This window comes from Hesperophylax consimilis, chromosome 13 (genome assembly GCF_061612785.1).
Source record: "Hesperophylax consimilis isolate HC1 chromosome 13, BYU_Hcon_1.0, whole genome shotgun sequence".
NCBI lineage: Eukaryota > Metazoa > Arthropoda > Insecta > Trichoptera > Limnephilidae > Hesperophylax > Hesperophylax consimilis.
In genome coordinates this window covers 25,916,738-25,944,324 of record NC_142848.1, presented here as the reverse complement: position 1 = coordinate 25,944,324, position 27,587 = coordinate 25,916,738, and the positions used below count along the sequence as shown (strand labels likewise).

Sequence of the window (27,587 nt, the reverse complement as noted above, 5' to 3'; positions counted from 1 at the left end):
ACTGGATCAAATGTTGCTGACATCCCGCGGGATTGCGGGATTGCGGGATAGCAAACCCAATGCCGACGTACATAATATGAGCTATTCTGCAAGTCAAAGCAGATACAATAAATATCAAACAATGTAAAGAAAATCAATTTGAAACATGCAATCTGTTGGTTATCTGTTTTTGATAGTCTGTGATAGCACTGTGTCGTCAATGGTGTGGCTCTGTGCTGATTGCTGTGGCTCAGAATAATTATTCTGTTGATACAAAGTTACTCCTAATGTTATAGTTTCCTCTCTATTCGGAATTTTTTCTGGATGTCAATTTCTATTAGTCTGTGGTCAGTGATCATTCCATCAACGGAAATCATACAAAGGAAAACTTTTTCCATTAGTCGACTCCAAAGAACAGTTGACGTTAAATAATTAATTTACGTCAATCCGCAACGACCAACCTTGACTTATTATGTTTTTTTTCCTTTGCGGTAGGCTATTCAAAACATTAGTACCTTTGTAGTATTTATTGTTGGAAAACGTAGCTGGAAATGTTGATTTACGTGTATAGTTTGTATTTTTTGCATTTTTGCTGAGGACATTTCCAAACAATCTCCCAACATTTCCAAACACCTTTTGTGGATATCTGTTTTTTTTCCTGGCGCACACTCCTATCGGAGGTTAGCTATCAAGGAGATCTTCACTCTGTACCCGTGGAATAACCCAGAGTGATATCAGTTGAAACATTGCTTGAAATGGATTTAACTGTAATTTGGTAAAAAAACCAGGTACTTCAAATCTTCCTTTCCCTTCCCTACTACCTTCTGCCTCAGACATACCCCAAATGGGGATGCGATAGTCCCACTGACTCCGGACAGTAGTTGTGAGCAGTTGGGACCCTTGTGACGTATTTACATAAACAAAGAGAGTAGAACTGTACTCGTACCAGTCACGTTATTTTCAAAGCCCTGAGGTTCTGCCGCTTCTCGTGTCTATCGCGCCTTTTTTATCAATCCTCACCTCTATTATTAGTTGGTATATGTCGCTCTTCATAATGTAGCAAAGTTATTTGAGCTGTCCTCCAAATACAACTGTTTATAAATACAACTGTTTTGTAAATACAACTGTTTATAAATACAACTGTTTTCAAATACAATTGTTTTCAAATACAACTGTTTATAAATACAATTGTTTTCAAATACAACTGTTTATAAATACAACTGTTTTTAAATACAATTGTTTTTAAATACATCTGTTTTTTATTCCACTGTTGTTATCGGGAATGCATGCAAATTTTGGGAGCGGAAATTACCCCACTTCCCAACATCCGAACGAGCTGAAACTCGCCAGATAGACTCGTTGTCGATGACAATGCATTCTATCAACTTTTGGTGGCAACCACGTACACATACGCACACATATACGCATCTCTCTGAAATCGGTTTAGTGTCCGTGTCACACAGAATTAAAGAAAAAACCTTTATATACCATATGTCAAACCTTTCTGTCTGTTTACATAATTGTAAAGATACTATTTTGTTTTTTATTTGTACTTTGCGGTTGGTTGTGTTATAAGACTAAATACTAAACAAGTTAATAGCAGTTTCAGTCTACGTCAAACAACATAACTTTTCCACAGTCCCATAAAAAAGTTCTGACTGAATCCGGCTGCGGTTTCAAAAACCAGCGGCGTGCACTGACGTTTCTCCAATCTTAAATAAAAATATCTAAATCGTATAATATTTCGACCCTTAGAATAACAATGTTCCACTTCCGTGTGACATCCAAATTGATAGGCTTGCCCTAATATTAAAATTGGATATCAACTTTGCAGTTATAAGGCTGCTTTACTTTAGCTTAGTGTGTAGCATTCTTGAGAGGGGATCTCAGGTATGGGGACCAAAGGACACTGTCTATGTACTAATGGTCGAGAAGATACAAATGAAGTTTTTACGATACCTCTACATGAGAGAGTTTGGTTATTACCCATGGCTGTTTCCAACAGCATTTATCTCGGGAATGCTGGATGTATGCAGCCTTAGTTCCAGAAGGGATGTTTCATTATTCCTGATGGCGTATAAGCTTCTAAACGGTTTAGTATCAATACCAGACATTCTGGCTAAAATAGGATTCCCGAATAATTTTGCGCGAGGCCGCCAACACAGGCTTTTGATTCTTCCTAGGTGCAGAACTAACTTACCAATGGTGATGCCCTTGGTAAGAATCACTAGGTTAATTAACTGCCTCGCAGGAAATGTGGAAATTTTCCACATGTCCTACAACGTATTTAAACTTGAAATATTATTATTCAAAACTTAACATTGTTAACCTAAATTTGAAATTTTTTTTTGTCCCACTTGTAAATGTATTTGTTATACACTTTTTTGTAATTTTTAATTACCGATATTGCAATGTACTGGTTTATACTGTTTTTGCAAATAAATAAATAATTTCGACGAGCTGGATGCAAAGCACGTAACCGCATTTTTGGCACCAACTAGGTTTCCAGGAAACTACTAGGTTTCCTACCCCTTGTTTCCCTAGTTTCCAACTAGGTTTCGAGAGTCTTTGAATAAGTTGACCGCCGAAGAGCGCACACTGAAATAACCTGACCCTGCGCAGAAGAGTAAAGTTCGCTAAAGTAAAGGTTTGCAGCGCAGTCGATTCTGGGACTTTTCTGCACAGGATCTAAATGTTCATTTTTAACCGACCCGCCTGGCGTAGCGACGCTTAAAATGAGTGAGGTGTCTAAATTATAACATATTCCTAAAAATATCTAACTAAATACTGAACTAATTCAATTTTGCATTTCGATGAGAAATTATTATTATTTTAAGTTTATACAACAGGTGTATTTTTTCTACAATTTTATGTTAGTTTCTATTTTACGTTTCAATTAGTAAGGTTTACGCATGCACGGTCGTTTATCAACTGAATAAAATTTTCAGCAGTGTTTATCGGTTCTTCGTCCGGATACAATAATTGTACTGAAACTGGTTGGTGTGTCGATATATTATAATATGTAATTAAAATATACACATTCCAGTAGATTGTCAATGCTTTTACATAAAATCAATGACTTTTTTTGAGACACCGTGTATTTACTAGATATTATTATCGTATTAAAATTGAACATTTTCCGCCGACAACGTTTTACATATTTTTCAAGAGTACAGGCAATCCTTCATTTTTATCCGACGTTTGTGAAATGTATTGGGTATTGAATTAGATGTAGATTACCGCACTGGTGTTTTCGGGTATAAAATCGATGGTCGTGAATATTTCAAAGGAAAATTCTTTTCACAATCATTCACGTGTTTACGCAGGGTAGGCAATCAATCTTTTTTGTTTCTTTCACTTTTCATCGCTTCGATAGGACACTTTCTGGGAATTCAATCCTATCGTTGGTTAACATAATATACGATCAGTAATGGCCTGGTGAAATATCACCATTAAGAATCGAGACCTTGCTTGACTTTTTTGTTATTATTTTTTTATGTGAATACCCCACAAAAGTCTAAACTGCTTCCAACCGTTTGGAGCCAGTGATATTATGTCATCTCCAATTTGGGTGTGTTTAAGGCTGAAGGTAGCGGGGAGGAGGAGGAGATGGGAAGAGGAAGGTAATGAAGTACCTGTCTATTTAGATCTGGTCACCAACAGGGATAAGGCCATTTCAAGCAACGTTTCAATTTTGAACAATGGTCTTGCACCATGGCGATACTGAGTGTATCTTCCACTCTGGAATGTGCCGGAAATATGCTATATATTATTTTTAAGTGGCTTTAACCATGTTTGGTGACCAGATGAGAATAGCTAGGTACTTTCCCACCTTGATATTTCCTGTCCCCTTCCCTTTCCCGCTCCCTTCTACCTCACAGAATACCCTAATTTGGTATGCCATAGTCCTCATGGCTCCAATCACAATGAACTTACCAATCTTCACTTTGGAGACTGCTACAGTCAACACAACTCAGCAGAACTGCGCTCGTACCAGTCACGCAAGTTTCGAAGCGAGAGGCGTCATCTTTTTCTGCTTCGTTTTCATCAATCTTTCTATAGACTTTCAATTTGGAAACCGTACATTTGATTTCCCTCTGCACTCATTTCTAAAGCTATAAAAGAAATTGTATTAAAATATTCCTCAATTGCCTCTATAAGTTATGACTATGACCCTATATTATTATTTTATGTTTTTTTAACCGGTCAGCAACGTAAGCAGATATACACGATAAAATAACGATAGCAGTCAAGTACAATAAGCGTGTTTACACGTCAACGCGTGTGTTTCCACAAAAATCGTCATAACTCCGTTATTCTTCTAGTGACATCCCTAAAACAAAAAGTAGAATATTCGTATTGAATGAAGCTTCACATCTCTATTCAAAGTTATCCATAGAAACCCGTAAAAAGACCTACTCAGTGGAAGCAAATTTTACCCGCCAATTATTTATTTTTTTAAAAATATATTTTGTATGAAATGGTCAAAAAGTGAAGTGACAGAATTGTTTATTGTACATTTGTACGATGAAATAAGTGTTTTTTTTTTACATTATCCGTGATTTTAGTATCGTTTTTACATAAAACATTACAGGTGAGTCATTTTTACAATTTTTTCATGTTTCCATTCTAAATTTAAATATTTATAAATGTTAATATTTATTTATGATACAACAATTTGAAAGCCTATTTTGTAACCTTTCTAAAACAGTTTTTACTATTCGGCTCCGTTCAGTAATGTTTCATTTATAGAGCTTTGATTGTGAGGCGGTAATAACACAACGTTTTCGTGAAATTGACATTTCGGTAAAGACATCTTAGCTTCAAGTTCGCGAAAAGTCGGAGGGGTTAAACCATATTTACATAGCTGCAAGTTTATCTTTCTTTGATGTGAACTTTTTATCCGGTCTAATAATTATCAATATTTGCAAATATTTCAAATAACATTTGGAAAGTAGGTATGCATTTTAAACAGCTTAATGATTTTTTTTATTCGAATACTAGCACACAGACCTTTTATGCTGAGAGCTCCGTCCTCCGCGATCCTTGTAATTTAACTTTTTTGAATGTCCTGGTTTAAAAATTTCAATAACAATAATCATTTGTTTGAAAAATCATTTTGATTTTTGGTTCTAGTTCAATAACAAAGATTTCAGTTTAATCTTATTTATTATTACTGAAAAATTGTGGATACAAACAAAAAGTGATGCAGTTATAAAGACAATAAAAAGTGATGCAGTTATAAAGACAACAAAAAGTGATGCAGTTATAAAGACAATAAAAAGTGAATGTTGTAATAATGCTCTGCTGGTGGTGTATTTATTAAAATTACGGATTTTAGTGGTATTTAATAAATTGTGATTGATTATTGTAGTTACAAAGGTGTAAATAAGTTTTTTAAAGATATTTAGATTTTGATGATCGGTGAAAGGTTTTACCGGCTTGACCATGTTGCTCTAAAAGAGCTGGATCGGTCGAATTAGGAAATACTTGAAACAGTTAAATTTTTAAAACTCGGTTGTGCTTGTCCAGCTAGACTTCAGGACAGGAAAACTGCAAAAGCTTGATTTTTACACATTTGGAACCGTTGCTTTTGACAAAACTGGACCAGATTAACTCGACCCGCTAGACTTGGAAACTCTGACACATGTTAACTGGATCAGCTAACATTCGTAAAACTGAAGCAGCTTGACTTTAAGACGGCTAAAGCTGGATTAGCTAAACTATGTATAACATAAGTAAATAGTCGTAGAAACACTAAAATAGCTCAACATATTGAAACAAAAACAGCTAGAAACGTTAACAATTGTTGTACTGGATCAGCTGAATCTTTTGTCAAAAAGGAACCGCTCCTTTGGAAATATTGAAATTGTAATACCGCAGTAGCTGGATTTGAAATCAATGAAAAACTTGTAAAAACTGGATCAACTAACCTCGATAAAACAAGATCAGCTAAACATAATAAAACTGTAACAGTTGGATTTTGAAAACATTAATATTAGCATAACCATATCCGATTAACTTAATAGAATCATTTGGACTTGAGCAGTTACAACTTGGATGAACTGGATCAGCTTAACCTACAATATGGAAGTGACGCTGTTGAAATGAAGACTGCAGATGAACTACTTCTTCAGCTTCTTGGGTTGGGGCTGGTAGCTCTTCTTGAAGAAGTCGTAGAAGAGGTAGTAAACCACCAGCATGTTGGGGATGAAGATCCAGACGATGAGGCGAGGACCTTGGCATGAGGGCAGCATCGCCTGAACGCTGTGGATCAGCACGATGGTGAACTGTGCCTGCGGATGGGCCAAGAGTGTCAGTACAATTTGAATTTTGTTTATTATCTCTCTTATATAATTGATAAAACTTTGGAGTCTGGCTTTGTGGGTGAATTATGCACAGAACTGGGTTAGCATAGTCGTTTCAAATGAAAGAAGTGTAAAAAATAATTAAATTACATACTTGTCACCATTTAGCAATTTTGCACTTGTCATAATATACTGCAGAGCACATAATTTAAAAGCGAATTTTAGGTTTTCAACTAAGCAAACTGAAAGATTGAGAGAAATTCCACTAGGGGTGTATGTTATTTTATCATATTGCCTGATCTTGTTAAATTAATTTTTTTTGCTCCAAAAAATAAAGTTTTTGTCTTAAGTTTAATTTAATTTCATTTACAGTTTTTTTTTCGGAAAATATTAGTCGGTATGGACAGATTGTCTTTAAGTGAACAGGCTAAAGGTATGTCGCCAAAAAGCCTTGGAATATTTTCTGTGTTAAATTGTCATAGTAAAAAATGGTTTACATAGAATCGTATTAACTATTGATATTTAAGTTTGTACGATTTACAATAAGTAGTTCACATGAATAGATATCATCTATTCAAATTATGAATCGAACATAGATTTGATTCAAGGTGATCAATTTATGTTTATGCCCTCAAAATAATGTTGAATAAGATAAATCGATTAAATTTCATAGCACCAATATTGTAACCCATTACCTCTTTCTTTGAAAATACTCATTGATATAATTTTGAATTAACTAGGCCGAGTTTAGATATATTTTATGCTATCGATCGAAGTCCCAGACAGAAATTACAGCTTGTGCCCGTTTGTCAAGTGTTATGGATTTATCTCGTGTTATGGTCCAGTAAAATTGCATTCGTGCAGCTCTGAACTGGGCGCGTGTCTAATAAAATATTGTAGGTATAGTCGCCATAGCTCTTTTTTAGTAATATGCGCCGTTTATGCTTACAATGGTATGCTTAAAATCTACAACACGATAGTACAAAAGTAATGTTGTTAAAATCTCAATATACATTGGATGTTTCTTCTATTATAATTTTGGTTTAAGGGCCAGTTGTTTTATAGAACTTGAACAGTTTCTTGCTCCGTATTGTTGAATTTCTTTTGTTTTGTCTATTCGTAAATTCAAAACACAAGAACTAACAAACACGCATATTGGAAACACTAGATCTCAGGGTCAAAGACATATCAAAGAAACGACTACGAATTTGAGAATGAGAATTGGACAACATTTGAACACCAAATACAGACTGTAACAGAAACTACTACTAAAAACACTACGTAATAATTTATTTATAATTCTTTATGTAATTTCACATTATTTATTTAATTAAATATTAATATATATTATGTAAATTAAAACCTCAGCACGGGAGATCCCTGCGTTAATATTATCATTTTATTTACTTGTAAAAGAAGGAAGATAATAAAACATTTATTATTAGGATTGTTTTATAATAATTACAATATAATCCTCTGGCGCTCATGTTACTAGGCAATTCCTGTGTCTAGATAATATTATTTTTCTTTCCATCTCCTACGAATATTAAAAAATATATATATTTGCACACATAATACTTATATCCTTTATGTATTATTTTCTCATTATTAGGTTAGGTTATGAATGTAATGCGCATTTGAGGTGAACTATCCAAAACAGTATGTAAAGTTATAAATTCACTGGTTGGTTCGGATATGGCGTGCGTTTATCGTATCAGCCTGCGATCTATAAGTAGTGCTGTAGAAATCGTCACACAACATTACTTTCAATCGATTTCACAAATTGGAGGCTTTTGAGCGACGATGATCGAGGAGTTGGGCGAAGGCAGTTTGATAGATGATTTTTGCGACCTTCGCTTTTTTATGCTTCGGTTGCTATAGTGCAAACAATGTGTTTTGAGATAATGTGATTTGTGATTTTCACTGTGAAAAGTATTGTCGTGAATAACTTTTAGGTTCTTATGCCGTGTTGCGCTTCCTCCTTCTTTATTTAGCCAATGTTTTGCGCGTTCATCATCGGGGCAAATGTGTAGACCGTGATCCAGTGTGTAGGTACATTTCTTGTCATTTGCTTCAACGCTATATTTTAATACAGAAAATTATTTATGGCAATAATCAAATTAGATATCAACAAAACCCAAAGTCAAAAGTCGTTAATGTACTGGAAATGCAATGAAGAGTTTTGAAGAATTTTTCGTTTTATAATTTACGAAAGATACGTGATTACTTCATAGATACTACATTAATATAAATCTGGGTATCTACGTACAATTTTAAAACAATATAGATAAATAAATACTATTGTCCATTTGTAAAAAAAGGAGATCGACCGTGTGTTGTCGCTTAAGCGACAATATATGTTATCTCAAATTTCAATAAATTCGAAAATATTAAACCGTAGAAGGTATCTACAATATAATATACTTGGTCTTGGTCAACACCAACTAACACAGATCTGATTTTTTTTGAAAAATTTAGCTTTTAAACGATTGTCTTGCTGAATCGTTCTAACACTATTTTTCTTGCTAAAAGTTAAATGTATGAATAATTGCAGACACATGGAGCCTTCGAAATTTGGATACTTAACCTAGCTTAATTACCTAAGCATGTGATTCGCAAAGTTACATTAAATTGATTTTATTTTCTGTATTGACTCATAGAGTGATAAGAAGCCATTACCCCGGATAAAAATGCATATAAAACGTATGTCTAGCCTGGGTACACGCTGTAAAGGCGAACGGGCTATTATCCACGCGCTAAAGCAATATCGCAGACCTGCTGCTGTTTTATACTTTACAAAAGCACCGTGTAATGCTTTGTACCAATTAATATCATGTTTGTTTCATCGTCTAAATATTTCTTTTCTCTTTTATGTAAAAAAACTTATGTATTTATTATATTACATAAATATTCTATTTTAGACATCCTTTTGATTCCATTTCCATTTGGTTTCAATATAATATATTATTAACTTCAAAGATTTTAAATCTCAAAGCAACATGTTTTATTCCAAGTTTGTTGAAATTTTATGTTTCTATTTCCTAAGTAAACTACTTATGTATGTTTATTTTAACATTATATATAGTAAAATTAATATTTACGTAAAATTTTCAAGTAAACAAACGCTTTAGTTTAATTTATTAACTATCCATCACGGCATTTCTCCGCAGGGGTAAACAGGGAGGATTGAGCGCCTAACAACTCGGTCTTGGCACACATTCCTTGCCTGATTTACATTCATACATCGTTTCATACATAGTCTTCTATTATTGTGACTCTTGACATGGGCCGACTCTAGTATTTGGTTCATTGGTCGTGCCATGTCTTCCTCGGGCGTTCCCTACTTCTTCTGCTTTTCAAATTTATAACAAATAATAATATTTTGATGATTTATATAGCGCCGTTTTTGTGCAAAATCACCTCGAAGGCGCTGTACAAATATAGATATATTTCTACAATCTATCTATTACTAACTAATATTCTCCTTGCACTCCTTTCAAAATTGAAAAAAAAAAATTATTGCTCAAAAATACAGAGTACAAAGGGTATAGCTTATAGGTTACATCCTATTTCTTCCAGCTAACCCAACAAATACACATTATATTACAAAACCCAACAATTACATGTTAACAAATGTATGTATATAAAAAATAAAAAACAGAGGATATTTTTCATTTTTACAAACATTTCTTCGTTCATTTGCTCTACATGCCTAAACGATCTGATCCTCCCACGTTATGCCACGTATACATCCGCGAGCCGAACTGCCGAACTGAACCTCAACTTATTAGTAAGAAAAGAAGCAACCGCAAATGGCGCGAAACGCCGCTTGTAGTTGATTCGTTCCTTTCCCGTTATTCGTGGTACGGTTCGCGTTTCCTTCCGCAAATGTATACGTACCCTTACTCATTACGCTTACGTCAGCCTTGCATTCTTATCGGATATTCACATTCTCACACAATCATACATGGTTTTACCACACGAACGCCTCAGGGATCTCTTTTCTACATACTACTTTCATCCTTACTCTGCCAGTTCCATGCCTCACTGCCGTACTTCGGGGTATGTAGGTAACAGCACTCAATTGTGGACTGCTAGCGTTGCTTCTTTGGTCAATTTTTTGTTAGCGCCAATCGCGTTTGGTCCTCCATTAATGACGTTACATTCATTTTCCCTTTCAATATCTCTATCAGCCTTCCCATCTCTCGTAAACATACTTCTCAAATACTTATAGCCTTCATTAAATATATTTATAAAATAATTGAATAGTGGTTACCTATTTAAAATGTCACTTTATTACTGGATTATTATTATTTTATTGTTAAGTCGACCCATTTCATTTTTATTATTTAATAACTCGAGTTTTACAATTCAGTCTTTCTTCCAACCCTTATTGGTGTGCGTTCGTTTATTACCTGTCGCTTTTGAAACCTTATCTTTCATTATTTTTACATTAATGCTCACCCACATTGAAATGTGATTTTAAGTAAATTTGATTTGAATGTACCTACCTCTATATTTCGACATGATAATCTATAATATTATTATATGTGACATTTGATTTGATAGTTCCTACCTCCATACTTCGACATATATCTCTTTTCCCCGTGTATTCATTCAATTGCTCGCATTTCCAAGGATATAATGGCAATCTATATTCTGCACTGATCTTTGATATGCGATAGTGCGGTGATCCACACTGAGGTTGAAATTGCTTCATCGCGTCGACCGCCTGTTGCCAATTGCGTTTTTTATTTTATTAAATTTTTTAAATATTGTATTGATCAGATTTTGAAAAAAATATTATATGTCTCACTGAACAATTCAGTAAATTGAAGGTAGATAACTATGTACTAGGCTATTCAAATATTTTCAACATTTGAGGATGGTATACTAACGTACGCACTGTTAACTAACAATTTATACACGGAGTGTAGAGAGATTAAACATTCATTTATCTTTAATAAATATTGATCCAAAAATGTAAAACCAGCAAATCATCTACTCCCGCTTCGCTATAATATTATGTTCCCTTTCTAATGCGGAAAAGCCCTTTTTGCGCGTATGCAAATAAATAAATAATACATTTTAGGTTAGGTTAGGTTTTTAAGCCCTTTTTGCGCGTATGCAAATAAATAAATAATACATTTTAGGTATAAGCGTTCAAATAAAAAGCCTTAAAATAATAGTATTTTACAGAAGATGGTTGAGAAGATGAAAGGGAGATATGTAAATGTGAATGAAGAGGGAGTGCGCTAATCTTAAAAACTATTAAAATTAATAGACTTTAGCGAAATTATTTAGTAAAAAATTACTAATTTAAAGTAGCATTTAAAGAAACACTGAATTTTTTCATGCCGAAAGGTGTTTTTTAATAATTTTCGATACATGGAATACCACGAAAATTTTCATCTAAATGGTGAAATCTCCATGAGGTTATATCCTACAACAAAATTTCATGTTATATGTATACAAATGTATCATTAATTCTAGCATGTTGAGGACAGAACTTTTGGAAAATACCTAAGATATAAGCCGTCGAAATGTTAATTTTTTCGCCCGGCCGATAAGCGTGTGATGTCAATATACAAGGTGGGGCAAAAGTAATCTCCCTATTGGAAAACGCTATAACTTTTGCAAATGGCGCCAAATGTCAATTCGGTTTTAAAATTTGTGAAGTAAACTAACGCAGAATACAAATCGACAAGACATGAATCGGTTTACTCCGCAAGAACAGGGAATAACAAGCAGTACCAAAGTTTATCATAAAAAAAATTACAGCAAAAGAACATCTGGTGATTACTTTTGCCCCACCCGGTACATACAATGACTGGCACAGCTGTACTACAGCACTGTCATACGAATTATAAATTGTGTCTTCATGTGACACCACGAGGCATGATTGTATACGTTTTACCCAAGTTCACTTTCAAAGCTCATAACTTATACATATATTTTTCTGTCGCTATTTTAAATGTGATTTTAATTAAAATAAAGTAATAATTTTATACAGATTAAGTTTTTTATTTATTTAAGAAAACTCAATTATTATTAAATTTACTGTGAAATCTGGTACGATGGCATCAGCAGAATACTGCCTGCTCATTAAATAGTAATAATAATAAATACATACGCAGAGGTGACTTGATGCCCTGCACGGAATGAATATGTCATTACCTACTTTAAATATGAAATATTTTCATAAAAAAAGACAACATTCGTATTAAATTTGTTGATGAAAAGGAATAATTCCCGACATTTGGAAATTTATATTAGGTCTGGGTGGAATTTTATATTAATCATGGTTCATGTTTTGGTCTGGGTGCACATCACAAGACATAGTTCATGTTCTGGTCTGTGTGCTCATCACTAGTCATGGTTCATGTTTTGGTCTGGGTGCACATCACTAGACATGGTTCATGTTCTGGTCTGTGTGCTCATCACTAGTCATGGTTCATGTTTTGGTCTGGGTGCACATCACTAGTCATGGTTCACGTTCTGGTCTGTGTGCTCATCACTAGTCATGGTTTATATTTTGGTCTGGGTGCACATCACTAGTCATGGTTCATGTTCTGGTCTGTGTGCTCATCACTAGTCATGGTTTATATTTTGGTCTGGGTGCACATCACTAGTCATGGTTCATGTTCTGGTCTGTGTGCTCATCACTAGTCATGGTTTATATTTTGGTCTGGGTGCACATCACTATTCATACTTCATGTTTTTGTTGCCTTTCAATCTATTAGCCCATATAATATAATTTAGGTATTAGTGTTTCTTACCATTTGAATAACGGTCAGCCATTTCTTGTACTTGTTGAGTACCGCCCTGAAGGCCGGTCCGGCCTCTGCCGACATCAGGTAATAAGAGTACATAATCACGTGGACGAAGGTGTTGATCATGGGCGCGAATGACGCCATACCACCTAGAGGAAAACAAAAAATATAATTTAATTTCTTCTTTTGTTGTGCCATTTCAATTCGAATCACCGTAGCCATCCAAATTAATAGACAGGCCCATCGGAGAAAGGGGAAAGAACCAAACGGTTTGTTTGCTTGTGGCTTGACCACCTCCACTTCTGTAATTTTTCATCAAATAAAGAAAATGAAGAAATGAGGAGAAATGAAGTCTGAGAATTTGAATATATATCAGCTTTGCATTAAAATTCGAATAATTGGAATATTTATGAATGTATCCGAAGACTAAAAACGGTTTTTGAAAGGTGATGAAATATGAATTCAAATGTTAATATTAAAAATAAATATATAATTTTTGTAATATTAAATTTTTTTGTGCAAACATCAAAAACTTTTAAAAAAGCTCACCTTACGTTTTTTCGTCTAAACACTAAACAAAAATTACTGACAACGAAAAAAAAACACTTACTAGACAAACATACATTATTGTCACCTCAATTATTTGCTTGTTTTATTTAAAAATACTTAATAAAAAAGTTTCATAAATATTTCTAATAAAATTTAGAGTTTTGTCTTTAGTATTATTAAATTTGTTGAAATCAATCATTAAAGTTACCACTCAAGTTACCTGCGTATTTTATAACAGTTTTCGGTGTATAAATTATCTCCTTCTTAATTAAAGTATCAAATTTCATATTACGATAAAGTTATTGATTCTCATTTAGGAAAATGCTGTAATGTTGTTGTGTATGAGTGTTGAAACCAAACCCCTTCCTTTACATTTTACATCAACGTCGTTGCCTTCCTTACAACAAACTTGGTGTCTAATTTATTTATTATAGATGGAAACACTTGATGTGCTTGGAGAACCTGGAATCAATTTAATGCCCTATCTTGTATTCTTAAAATTTTCTGTCCTCGGAACAGGCCGGTGTGATTTCTTTAAATTCCAGATTTAGCGATCTACTTTACCGACAACTGTCGAAAACTCTAGAGCCATCTACGCTCAGTCACTGAAACTGCATATCATCTGTGTATCTTCTAAGTAATAATTGACTGCGTGGTAAATGGTTGCTTCTTCGGAGTTAATGACCCGCTCTCTGATTATGTGTGTCCAGTCTGTTAATCAATTAGCAGTGTTGCCAAGTTAGCATATTATATGCTAAATTTGGCATAATTACTCGATGTTTAGCATAACTATTATGCTTTTAGCATATAGCATATTTATTTGGCTTATTTTTACAGAAACATGAAAATAATAAAAACCAATTTTTTAACTAACAAAAATGATATCGATTGAAAAACTGGTGTCTCAATGAAGAAACATAGTTCACATTAAATGGGAATCCTTGACTTCCACTGTAGAGTTTTGGAATGAAGTCATGCAATATAAAGATGCAGCTAATAATAACCCCTTCGGTGATTTATGTCAGTTTGCAATGTCTATTTTAACATTGCCGCATTCAAATGCGGACATTGAACGTGTATTTAGTCAAATGAGTCTGGTCAAAACAAAACTCCGAAATCGTTTGGCGGTGAGAACCCTGAATGCCATTTTGTACGTGAGATTTGGCCTAAAGAGAGCAGGAAAGTGCTGTTATTCTTACACTGTTCCTGACGAAGTACTAAGCTGCATTGGGACCAAAAAAAGTTACGACTCCGTCTCTCAGCCTTCCACATCAGCTGCTGTTTTTTTAAATTTATGTTAGCTTTCTTTTGGTATTTTTTAAAGTAATTTTGCATTTTTCTGGCATATTTTTCCCATCACTCTATTTCTCAATAAATACTACGTTAAATTTATGTTGGCTTTTTTTGGCATTTTTTAAAGGAATTTAGCATATTTTTCCCATCACTCTAGCATATTTTGAAGTAGTTGAGTTGGCAACACTGTCAATTAGGCGCTTGTCTGTACACTAAATTACAATATCCGGTCTTTGTTCCTAATCTGGCGCTGGCCGGCAGGGCTGTCCAGCGAATACCCTTCATCACACATTCAATATATTATTCGTACTGATGCGACGAAGGTTCTTCTTTATAAAATACTAGCTGAAATCCCCGGCATTGCCCGGGACTTAGGCAAAGTTTTTCGAAAAGTCATTGCGTCCCCAACTTCTTCTACCATTCTAACCTCTCTGTAAACACTCTTGGCGCCAATAAGAACAATTCAGCGAAATCGGTCTAGAAGTTTTTGAGTCTATAGGGCACTCACATACGAAGATTGCCTTATATATGGACTATCTATTTTAAATGGACTAGCTGAAGTCTCCGGTATTGCACGGGCTTTACGCTGAGTTTTTCGAAATTTCGTTTCCGAAATTTTCGTTTTTCGTGGACAGTAATATTCCTCTGATTTTGAACGTCAAGTGTGCAAATTTCGTCAAGAAGTATCAAACTTTTGCTTAAAGGAGTGGGAAAATTTCTGTGTGTTTTTAGAAATCTCGTGTAGACTGTGACCTTCCGCATGTTTTTGAGGTAAAGAGAGCAAAATTAAAAATAAAAACTAGCAAAAACAAAGTCACAAACATTCTTCTTCATATGTTTACATCGATGTAGAAAGAGATAAGTATAAAATGTGTCGTTTCTATATATTTTTTTATTTCTTTTTTTTTAGTTATTTTTTTAAATAATTAGGTACATTTTTGTATGGCACATGAAAAAAAAAAAAAAATTAAAACAGATCATTGAAGTCCTCCTCACTAGGAGATCCTGTGCTGAGGGGGACTATATATGTTAGAATACGTTTTCAGCGACTAAGATGATGTTTTTAATATATTAGCTAGTTCTTCTTCCGATATTTCCCTAAGCCAAGATTTAATGTCCTTAATGTAGTTATTTTTCGTTTTCCTTTGTTTGATGTTGAGAGGTAGTTTATTATATAATTTTATTCCTAAAATATCATTCTAGGATTAAAGTGTAGAATTATCTGTTGACTGCAGTTGACTTTCGTTAGGTATATTTTTAATTTTCCTCAAAATCCAATACGGAATTGAAAAAGTCATGTACTATATTGCGTCATGTATGCTATTGAACAATTTCGTATTACAAACATTATATGCCAATATTTTATTATTTCATTGACGAATCGGTTTTTGTATGCTCGCGTTCACTGTGCCATTCGGAACATTAAGTCAGAATAGAGTAATAACTTTCGGTGGGTTGTTTCTGTTGGTGAATGAAATACAACATTTTGTAAGTTTACGACTTCAAAAATAAAACGATGAATGATCGTTTCGTAACCAAAGATAAAAAAAATTCTTGAAGGTAATTTTGTTTTCCAAATTTGAAATGTTTCTCCTCCTGTTGCATGCTTCGTTTATGAGAAAATACAGAATGGGATAGGTTCAATGGAGCTATTAGCTCTAGGATACCCAGGCATTTATTTTTCGCTCTTTAACTAACAGTTACTGTGACTTTCTCTACAAAGAGATAAACTGTCCTCTTTTTATCACGTTCTATCATTTTGGTTCACCTTGAAATAGGTCACCTAGATAGGAGAGCTCCATAATCACACACAAATACAGCAAAAATGTATGTTTATCTATAAAAATACGCGTTGCGTGCTTATTTGTCGTTAGTGGGAATTTCAATGTCGAGGACAGTGGAATAGAATACAACAGATGAACCCTCCTAATTAGGTAGAAAGTAGAAACCAAGTAGAAATAAAATTTGGAAAAAAAACTAATGAATTTGCTTATTGGACAACAGCGATAAATATTATTTTACACTGAACAGATAATTCCAAAGAGGTTTATTTATACCGATTTTGGGACATAATAAGAAGATATTACCATTCAGAATTTTTAAAAAATACTTGAAGTAATAGCTTTAGCTATTTGAGTTGACCTACTCTGAATAACCAACCTTCCTCCCCCACTTCTCCTCCCCCCATCCCTTCTTTCCGCCTAACTCTTTTCTTCAAATTGAGATGCCATAGTCCTACTGGCGACTCTGGTTAGTTGATAGTTAGTTTACGAAACATTTTGCATCGTCCATGGTCTATTGTGTCTACTGTGTCTTAGATTTATTTAATAATGATTGATTTTTAATATTGCACATATATAATTATAGGTAAATGTACAGAAAATCGGGACACGGTCAATACGCACTTAAATAAACACTTTTTGTCAGTTGTAAATAATATGAAGTAAGTATTTTTTTTTCAGGAAATACAAAATAGTGAATTTTTATAGCTATTTCGTTCGAATTCAAAATCGAATGTGATAGTTTTACGGTTGATGAGAAAAGTCTAAAAATTATCCGTTTTTTTAACGAAATAGCTGTTAAATGCATTATTTTGAAAGTTTCTCATTGCTATCTAATTTAAAATAAAATGTGTCATCAACCGTGACCCACTTTTATGCATATTTACCGAATAATTTACATTCCCCTAGTTCCGATTGATCAGGTATTAATCAATTTCACGTTTTAAAAAAATCTTTCGTTTACGGTTTTGGCAATCTCGTGCATTGTTTATCACTGGTCGATCGGCTTTTGTTACCACGCATTCCCGGTGAAATTGCTCTTGTTGGTTGTCGTGAAACAATTTGAACGATCCTCTTTTTGTGACATTACGTAGACAAAGTTTTCAGGGTAACCGTGTCGTGCCCTTGTCCCTCTATTTATTTTAGTTTCAACACATTGAAAAGGTAGGCATTTGATTGATTAACTTAATGGACTCTCGATTCATCGTCATTGCTTTTATTTAGGATATTTTGGCCTAGTCTCTGAGCTAATACTACAACACAATACACGTAGCCGGGTAGTAATGTTGTGTCCTCAAGTTCTAGTATCATTAACTTACTCAACGTAGTTAGTCTCAGTTTGTTGCGGGTCTTGTCTCCAACCTCTGCATTTATTTCTAACAGCTTTGTCTGAATGAACAACCGAGCGTCATCTCTCTGGAGTTAATAATTTGAAGAGATTAAATATGTACAACTTTTTTGATATTGAAATTTTAACCCAATCTGGGAACGCTTTGCGTCAATTTACTTGAATGCTCACCCGATATGGGAACGCTCAGCGATCATATACTACAATGTTCCTCTAGTCTGAGGACGCTCAGAAATTTTGATAAAATTGTTAGTGAATCTGGAAAAGCTTTGCGTCAATTTACTAAAATTGTCAGCAAATCTGGAAACGCTCGGCGTCAATTTATTGAAATTGTCGGGCAATCTGGGAACGCTCAGCGTCATTTTACTAAATCACTCACCCGGTCTGGGAGTGCTTAGTCTAGTATTAAATATGTATCATCGTATCGATACTTACCTCCACCCAAGTTTCAGATTTTTTCTTCGTATGGTTAGAGAGTTGATGTTGGCCTATATAGAGATACTGGCTTCCATACACGGAGAGATTTTTGCCCTCACGAAAAATTAACAAGCCTTTTTGTCTTGATAATATATTTAATGACGATACAAACAATTTTCGTTATAATGCAAAAATATTCAGATTTTCATGAAGACTTGTGCCGACATCATGATAATATATTCGTAATTTACTAAAAGTTTGTCAGGAAACCTGTTGTTAACTCATTCGTTGAGCCTGCAATCCCTTTCTTAAGGCGATGCCATACGTAGTAATGCAAAATCATGTGGTTTTTGGTTTGAAAATTTGGTCGCCTAGAAATGTTTCAGATGCTTTATTTAAATAATGCGAGTAGAATACATCTTGGCTTTTGAAATAATCGAGTAGTTTTTAGATAAGTCTTCTTATAAGCCCAGAAAAAAATAATGTATAAAGCATATGAAAACTGCTTTAAAGTTCAAAATCTCCTACTTACGAACCCATTTTCGGTTATGATTTTATTTTATAATGTGGCAAGTTATTTATAAAATGATCGGAAAAAAAAATTATGCCTGAACATCCACAAAATAAAATAAAAGACACTTTTTGGCCATGTTTTTTTCTTGCATAATTCAAAACAGGCGGATGGTGTTAAGCGGGAATTTAAACCTTATCGCCATCTACGTAAGGGTTGTTATTGATAGCGGCTCAATTTAAAATATTACACGACGTAGTGCATCGCCTTAATAAATTAGCAATAGTCCCTTTTCCGTGTACTTAATATAATCAACGGGAAAAATGTCGTTGAACTGCGTAATGGTTCATGGAACTTCTCCATTGGTTCTGTTATCTACGGGTGTTACATATTGAATGAATGAATAATTGTCTCACCTCCGGCAAACTTGACTCCTATCCACACGATCATCAGTGTTCCGAAGTGGTGGTAGACGTGCAGGAATGACACCTGGTTGTCCTTCTTCCTCAGCACGAAGAATGAGGTCTCTATCAGTTCGACCAACTTCAGGGTCATGGTCCACCAGAACCAGGTGAGCATGGCGTAGGGTTCGGGCTCGTAGCTGAACTCTGGCAATTCACAGCCCAGGGTCAGGGTGGTTGTCCATCCTGATGTCAGAAACTAGAATCATTGGTAACATTAACATACATGCATTCTGTCACCGATGTACAAAGAGGCTTAAGGGGAACCGCTGCGCAACCCTTTTCATACAAAACTCATATTTGAATTTGCGACTTAAATGAATAAATATAAAATTTTCATTTAAATGTATATAATATATAAAAAAAAATATAAAAGGAAAAAAAGTAAGCAGTTTTTAAATTGCAAATAGTATTTAAATAATTATATTGTATGCATATAATTTACAAGTGCACAAATAAGGAGAATGTAAAAATATATGCAATCGCTCGATGCTATGCGAAGCTTACTTTTATAATATATTATGTATATTGAATACGGTAATTTTCCGTTGATTAGAACGACATAAAATTTCACAGTGTTTGTGGTTTTTTAAAGATACCTTCATAAATATGATTTAGAGAAATTACACATCTTTAAAATTTAGAATTTGTATTTTAGTTTTATAATTTTACAAATTTGCATATTATGTAACAAAAATTATTATTATTAGTAACTTTTGATTAAAATGTGTTAATTTGAATCCGAATCTCTTTTAAATGTGTTTTCTTTTGCCACCCTGTCTTAGTATATAATTGGAAACATCCAATTACTGTATTATTAATTCGTTTGGTCGGGGGATCAACAAAGTTGTAATTTAGTGAGGAAAATAAACACTTCTAGTTCGCGTCAATCTAGCGGGAACTCTCTGTCACACAATGTAACGAATCGGACGGATTGCCGATTAGATTACATCAATATCCCATTTAATTCCATTACAATAGTCTTTTCCACTTCTATTAAGCCAGATCTAAATTAGACTCGACAGAGTCATCTTAACACTCTAATTTCAACTAAGCAAATTTTCAAAATAATGTTGGTCTATGTCGCGCAATCAGAGGTAACCCAAACAACACAAACATTGTGTGTATTGATGCTTGCGTGTACATTTCTGACAGCGATGTCTCTGCGAAAAGTTACGGAGAAACATGCTGTCATAGAAAACCCATTTTTTTCTGATTTGTCCTAAAAAAAACCAACTTCGGACTCGATTTACTGGATAACGAAAGCTCAAATCAAAAAGTTGCATAACAAAATTGGCTCCAAATGTGATGTGGATTCACCAGTATTCCGCTACCACGAGTTTCATGGCCCCGTGTAAGTATTATAAGATATAGCCGCCAAAAAATATTTTAAGACATCTTTATAAAATTTCCACTTGCATTATTAAAATGTCCAATATTCATAAGTACCAAAAAATTATTTATTCTCTACATCAGTGTTCCGCAAACTTTTTATGTTCACGGTACACCTAACTAATCAAGAAATTTTAACGGTACACCAAAGAAAAAAAAACAAGGTAAATTTTGGATAGGATTGGCTAGGCTTATTACGAATAACGGCGAACTTTGAGGTTAAACTACGAAAGCTGCATGACTTCATAATTAAAAAAAACATCTCAGGTTTTGAATGGTTTGTTTGGCAAAGCAGGGTTTGTCTAGCCGGGTTTGTGTAATTATGATTGATATTTATCACATAACAGTGACAGAATGACCGCGAACTGTCACCAAATCGGTTCGAGAAGTGAATTTTAATTTTACGCAATTGATAATTAAAATGCATCTTTTTCCGCCGCCACCAAGCCAAAAAGTTTCCTTTTATAGTAATTACGGCATATCTAAAGTTTTTTTCTAAAAATTATTCGTAATAAGCCTAATTCGTGGCCACTCCGAACCAAAATTTACCAAAAAGAATATTTTATTAATATTTATTATTAAAATCAATATAAAATGAAAAGATGTTTAATGCGAAATGTGAGCCTGTTTAACTGAACACAGACGATCAAAATTTGGAACAATCGTTGATAACGCTGCTCGCATCTCTTCGTCGATCGTCCTCAGGCGTTCTCTTTTTTTTTGACTTTCTCGTGAGAGTTGAAAACCCCAATTCGCATAAATAAGTCGTGGCAAATGGTAATAGAATTGCAATAGCTCGCTTTGACAGCAGTGGATACTCATTATTTACGTGGAGCCAAAAATGTGCTAACTCTGTTTCAGAAAATTTTAATTTTAGTGTCCGATCAGTTTTAAGCTCCATGAATTCGTAATGTTATGTTGTCACGCGCATGCACCCCGATAGCTCGTGCGCAATCACGCGATAATTTAGCAATAGCACCCCACTTATGTAGTGTAGCACACGTGATAATGTAGCGTAGCGGCGTAGCACACGGCCACTTTGCAGCGATCGAGTCCCACCCACGCCACCTCCCGCCGCACAGAAAAGTAAAGACCGATTTACAGAGCACTTTGTGAGAAGTGACGCGGGACTCGCGGCACACTTACAAATGGCCACGGCACACCAGTGTGCCGCGGAGCACACTTTGCGGAACACTGCTCTACATAACACTTATACCACATTTACCATTCAATTATTTAAAAAAATTGTACACTTTAATGTGTAACTTTAAGGTGTATCTATATTATTAATTACTGATAAATAACTGCAATAACGTACATTCCTCTTCCAACCAACATCCCTCTAAGCAGTGGCGGCTCGTGACTTTTGGGTGTACTAGAGTGCTAATATTATTAAAAATGGCATTTCTGATGTTGTTGTAGCTGAAAACGATTTTTTTATATATTTTTTTTAATGAAGATTTGCAGGAAATTTCAGTTTAGCCGTGCGCCGTATGGATTTCCTGAAAATCTTCAAACAAAAAATAATTTTTTCTAGAAAAAAATCGTTTTCAGCTACAACAACACCAATAATGCCATTTTTGTAATATTAGCACTGTTAAGAATTGTCCGCACGCATATTTCCGCACACATCTTGAATCTCCGATATGAAGGAATATTATCGGACAACAATTTTTTTTTCTAATATAATTTTATTATTTTGTGGCACATTAACTTGATTATTTAATTTTATATTCGGCCTATAAACGAAATTTTGCACAGATTAGTTTATAGGCCGCACACATAATGAAAAATTAGAGGGAACTTTGCTCCCAACCACAAGCAAACACTTCTAATGGAAGAGTACCTAGTATTAAAATCTGATACGTAAAAACCGTAATAAAAAATGTATTTTATATGTACTTTATTTTTTTTATGACGAGGGAACTTTTTTATCGTATGCTCTGCAATAAATGCGGGCATTTATTATAGAAAGTTTTCACATCTCTAAACGACGGAGTTCACTGTTGAACAGATAATTTCCGGGTAAGGTATATTTGAAAGAAAACTGCTATCGCCAATTTACGTTTTTGACCCCTCGACTCTTTGCATCCAAACATGCCATTGATTAGGTATCTGTTAAAGAAAGGTTATAGGTTTTTTTTTTGATCAACACACTATCACGTCCACAACACACTTTTCTTATATGAATAGTGTATTTTCACTGTTTTTTAGAAAAAAATAGATTTTTTTTTTACCAAAATTAAGGCATTTTTATTTTATTTTTGTGTTGACGAAAAAAAATTTCTATGACGATTTAAAATGTGTTAGTTTTTGTTAATGAATCTGGCTTTGTTGACACCGGCCAACTTACGTGACAGCCTTCTTACCAGACAGTCGACTTTTCTACGTTATAATAACGTTGTCGCCAATTGGAACCGTTTCGGAATTAACTGATGTTTTTTAAATTAACAATAAATACGAATGAAAAATAACAATGAAATGAAAATTAACAATAATTATTAAAATTACACATTTTTGCAAAAATAACCCATTCTTTCTTTTAGTTCTACTTGATGTGTTAGTTACCTTATAGCAGACTATCGAGTTGGCCACCACCTGGAAGACGTTGTACCACCTGATGATGGTCTTGAGGCTGTAAGCCGGCCTGTCCTTCATATAGGCAGGTAGGGCCACCTTGATGGTGTACAGATAGAAGAAGAGGACGCATAGCAGAGGGACCGGTCCGCTCATGAAAAACCAGTCCTTGACTCTGTCATCTGAAAACACGCAAAGAAAAATAGTTTTATTTAACTAACTAACCTCAACCTTCTGGAGCCAGTGACACTATGACATCCCTAAGTGAATGAATACATGTTGAGAGGCTGAAGGTAGTGGGGAGGGGAAGAAGATGAGCAAGAGGAAGGCGAGGAAGTATATTTCTATCCAGATCAGATCATAAAACACGACTAAAGCCATTTCAAGCAACGTTTCAATTGTGAATGGTGGTCTTACACCAGGGCAATACTGAGAGTATCTTCTGTTCTGAAACGTACCGCAAATGTGCTATATATTATTTTTAATTAATAAATTGTGAAATAAAACAAATTAATCAAATAAACGGTTGCAAGTCGAGAGCTTTACTCCTCAACGGCACAGGTCAACTTGTGTTGATTATATATTTTATAGTTCAGTAGCTCACAATAGAGTAGACCTTTCGTGTGCAAATTTCATGAAGCCAGAGCAATCCAGTTGGAGAGCTTTTACTACCTTATAGAAGAATTTTTCGCAGCTTCGGAGAGAATAATTGCGTTGACCTCAAAATTCCAGATAGAATACGATGTTCAAAATTCTTAACGCAAGAATTAACCACTCAAGAATTTGAGCTTTTTTTGTTATGTAATGTTACTTGTGCAATGTGATAGCGGACTCAGCTAGCAAAGGATTGAACTCGCGACGCCTTGGCGGGAATCTATAGCATTTGTCCTCTCGGCTACTAACCGGTTTACTATTATACACCATCAGTTTTCTGCTTAATTTGATTACTGTTAGTAAATCTAATTAGTATTTTACGTTCTAATTTTATGAACACCTCGTAAAATCTCAGGCTCGTAGAAATAACATTTCAACTATGAAATTTAATATTATTTATTTTGGTACAGCCCGCTCGTTGTGGCTGTTTAGCCTGGTGATGTTTGTGGTGTGTTGATGTTAAGAGCTGGATGTTATGATTGAACGTCCGTATAACTTTTTCTATTACTTTTCCTGTGCTCTGCGGTTAGCAAAGCCTTGATCCACTTAGTGTATGCAATATACACTGTTATCAGGGTAATCACATGTCGGAATAACATTTCAACTATGAAATTTAATATTATTTATTTTGGTACAGCCCGCTCGTTGTGGCTGTTTAGCCTGGTGATGTTTGTGGTGTGTTGATGTTAAGAGCTGGATGTTATGATTGAACGTCCGTATAACTTTTTCTATTACTTTTCCTGTGCTCTGCGGTTAGCAAAGCCTTGATCCACTTAGTGTATGCAATATACACTGTTATCAGGGTAATCACATGTCGGAATAACATTTCAACTATGAAATTTAATATTATTTATTTTGGTACAGCCCGCTCGTTGTGGCTGTTTAGCCTGGTGATGTTTGTGGTGTGTTGATGTTAAGAGCTGGATGTTATGATTGAACGTCCGTATAACTTTTTCTATTACTTTTCCTGTGCTCTGCGGTTAGCAAAGCCTTGATCCACTTAGTGTATGCAATATACACTGTTATCAGGGTAATCACATGTCGGAATAACATTTCAACTATGAAATTTAATATTATTTATTTTGGTACAGCCCGCTCGTTGTGGCTGTTTAGCCTGGTGATGTTTGTGGTGTGTTGATGTTAAGAGCTGGATGTTATGATTGAACGTCCGTATAACTTTTTCTATTACTTTTCCTGTGCTCTGCGGTTAGCAAAGCCTTGATCCACTTAGTGTATGCAATATACACTGTTATCAGGGTAATCACATGTCGGAAAATGAGGACAACTTAGAGTTTTATATTAACACAGCAACAAAAAGGATAATTTCAGCATTCTTTTTTTGTCTGTCGTCCAGTTTTGCACGGTAAATATTTATATTATTCTTCAATAATTGCAAAATCACTCCGTGGCGTCGTCTTCTTCTTCTTAACCCTTCAGTACATTCACCACATTTGCTCAGTTGTAATGTTTTCTTGTGTAATTCAAATGCGCTATATAGATCTTATTTTTTAATTATCCGTAATAAATACTGTTTTAGAAACAAGATTAAATTATATTTTCGGTGTATGCATTTAAAATGTTAACGCTAGCCACATTTTTACTTAATTTTTACTCCAATCATAGAAAAATTGAGATAATATAGATATTAAGAAAACTCGTTAGTTTTGTTTGGAGAATTTGTAAGAAAACTTTACCTTATGTTTAAAAAGGTGACCGGATAAATCATCAAAATGATAATTCATCGCATCTTTAAAAAGTTATATAAAGTCATTTCAAAACTTTATTAACTGGATTAACTTAGGTTAGGTTAAAAAAAATTTTTTTCATCGTTTTTAATGACTTTATATCACTTTTCAAAAGGGTGTTGAATAGTCACTGTGTTGAGTTAGCATGGAACCTTTTTTGTTTTTGTTTTTGGGGTGTTATGCCGTGTTGCGCTAACTCCTTCTTTAGCCGACGTTTCGGACATCGTTGCAGTGTCCATCATCAGGGCAGATCCGGTAGATCCGAAGATGTGATACCGGATCTGCCGGATCTACAGGATCTGCCCTGATGATGGACACTGCAACGATGTCCGAAACGTCGGCTAAAGAAGGATTTAGCGCAACACGGCATAACACCCCAAAAACAAACAACAAAAATGCTTTTGGCCGTGAAAATCTAAAAACTTACCTAGCATGGAACCGTTTGAAAAATTCGTCATTATTGATGTTGTTTAGTCCAAAACGACTTTTTTTTTGATAATCCGATTGTTTTGTATGAAGGTTTTCAGGAAATTTCACTTTTGCCGTGAAAAAACCTATCAATTCATTCGTTAAAGGCCTGCAATTCCGGTTTTAACCGTAATAAAAATAATTTGAAGAGATTCTTAATAAATTAGCAATATTTTTATCAGTAATTTTTCTTCCTTTACTGTCCTTCCATCGCTCTTGTCTGTCTACCCGGTCATAGGCTTTTAAAAACTACTACCTTACTAACCAAAGCATTGCATTGTCCATTCTACACAAATGTACCATGACGTGAACTTTGTTTTGGAATCGACATTCGCGGCACGTGTACTCACTACAAAAGCACATTAATAAATATATTAAATTAACAGTTAACTAATTATGCATTAAGCTATGAACTATGCCCATTGTCCGTGACCTCCGAAGCAAACTTTTATAATTTCATTGTCCAATTAGTGAGTCTTTTCGCAAGAGTTGAGAAACAGTAATTTTGTACCCGAGAAGCATACGGATGCAAGTCCAAAATTTGAAGAAATGAGTTTTTGATGAAGACATGAAGTAAATTATCATGTTCATTAGTGGCAGAAAGATGCAAGCCCTATCTTGAATATTTATGGTATTTTCAAAAATATTATAAGGATGCAAGAACCATTAGCACATTCACACCGTAGAAGCATAAAGATTTAGATTGGACTTGCATCTTTCTGCCTCTAACATTACTACGCTTTCCATGGAAGTAAACATTCGAATGTAGACTCAAGTCCATTTTGCGTCCTTCTGCCTCTAATTTCTATGTTTTCTGTGGAACTAAACAGAACAATCCCAGTGCTCTCATCATTATTTATTGCATTCCTGCAATAAATAATTATGAAAAAGAGTATTTCCGTGTATGAATGTATGACGAGGCTCAAGAAACAGAATTCTTCTTAAAAGACTGATGGAAACATAGGTGGTGATATTATTATTGAAGACCTGACCATGTCACTTATTTATTTATTTACTTACATTTACCTTACCTCATCATTACACTACTGAATGGACTATATAGGGATGGAAAACAGGGGGCAAATGAAGTAGCGTCTTGCCTCTTAAAGTGGATATACAGCGATATGGGGGATAATGTTGAAGAAATAACCGTATGGTCTGACAACTGTGCAGGTCAACATAGAAATATAACAATAGCCATATCCTACGTATGGCCGGTTTAAAAAAAAATTAAAAACCTCAAGATCATTCATCATAAATTTTTATTACGTGGTCACACTCACCTGAAAGTAGACTCTGTCCATTCAGCGATTGAAAGGGCAAAAAAAAAA

General features: G+C 34.5%; 2 protein-coding genes across 3 annotated transcripts in view; one reads left to right on the top strand and one right to left on the bottom strand.

Moving 5' to 3' along the window:
• LOC149418670 (oxysterol-binding protein-related protein 9) overlaps positions 1–27,587 on the top strand; it is a 250,556-nt gene that overhangs the window by 34,785 nt on the left and 188,184 nt on the right. The window lies entirely within an intron of this gene.
• The window catches only part of LOC149418671 (very long chain fatty acid elongase AAEL008004-like), a 40,690-nt gene continuing 18,945 nt past the window's right edge, over positions 5,843–27,587 (bottom strand). Inside the window, exons 3-6 of the mRNA XM_089638917.1 lie at positions 23,381–23,571; positions 19,376–19,619; positions 13,067–13,209; positions 5,843–6,275 (exon numbers count right to left, since the gene is read on the bottom strand). Coding sequence (XP_089495043.1) covers positions 6,105–6,275; positions 13,067–13,209; positions 19,376–19,619; positions 23,381–23,571 — 749 coding nt within the window. The 3' untranslated portion in view covers positions 5,843–6,104. The remainder of the gene's footprint in view (positions 6,276–13,066; positions 13,210–19,375; positions 19,620–23,380; positions 23,572–27,587) is intronic.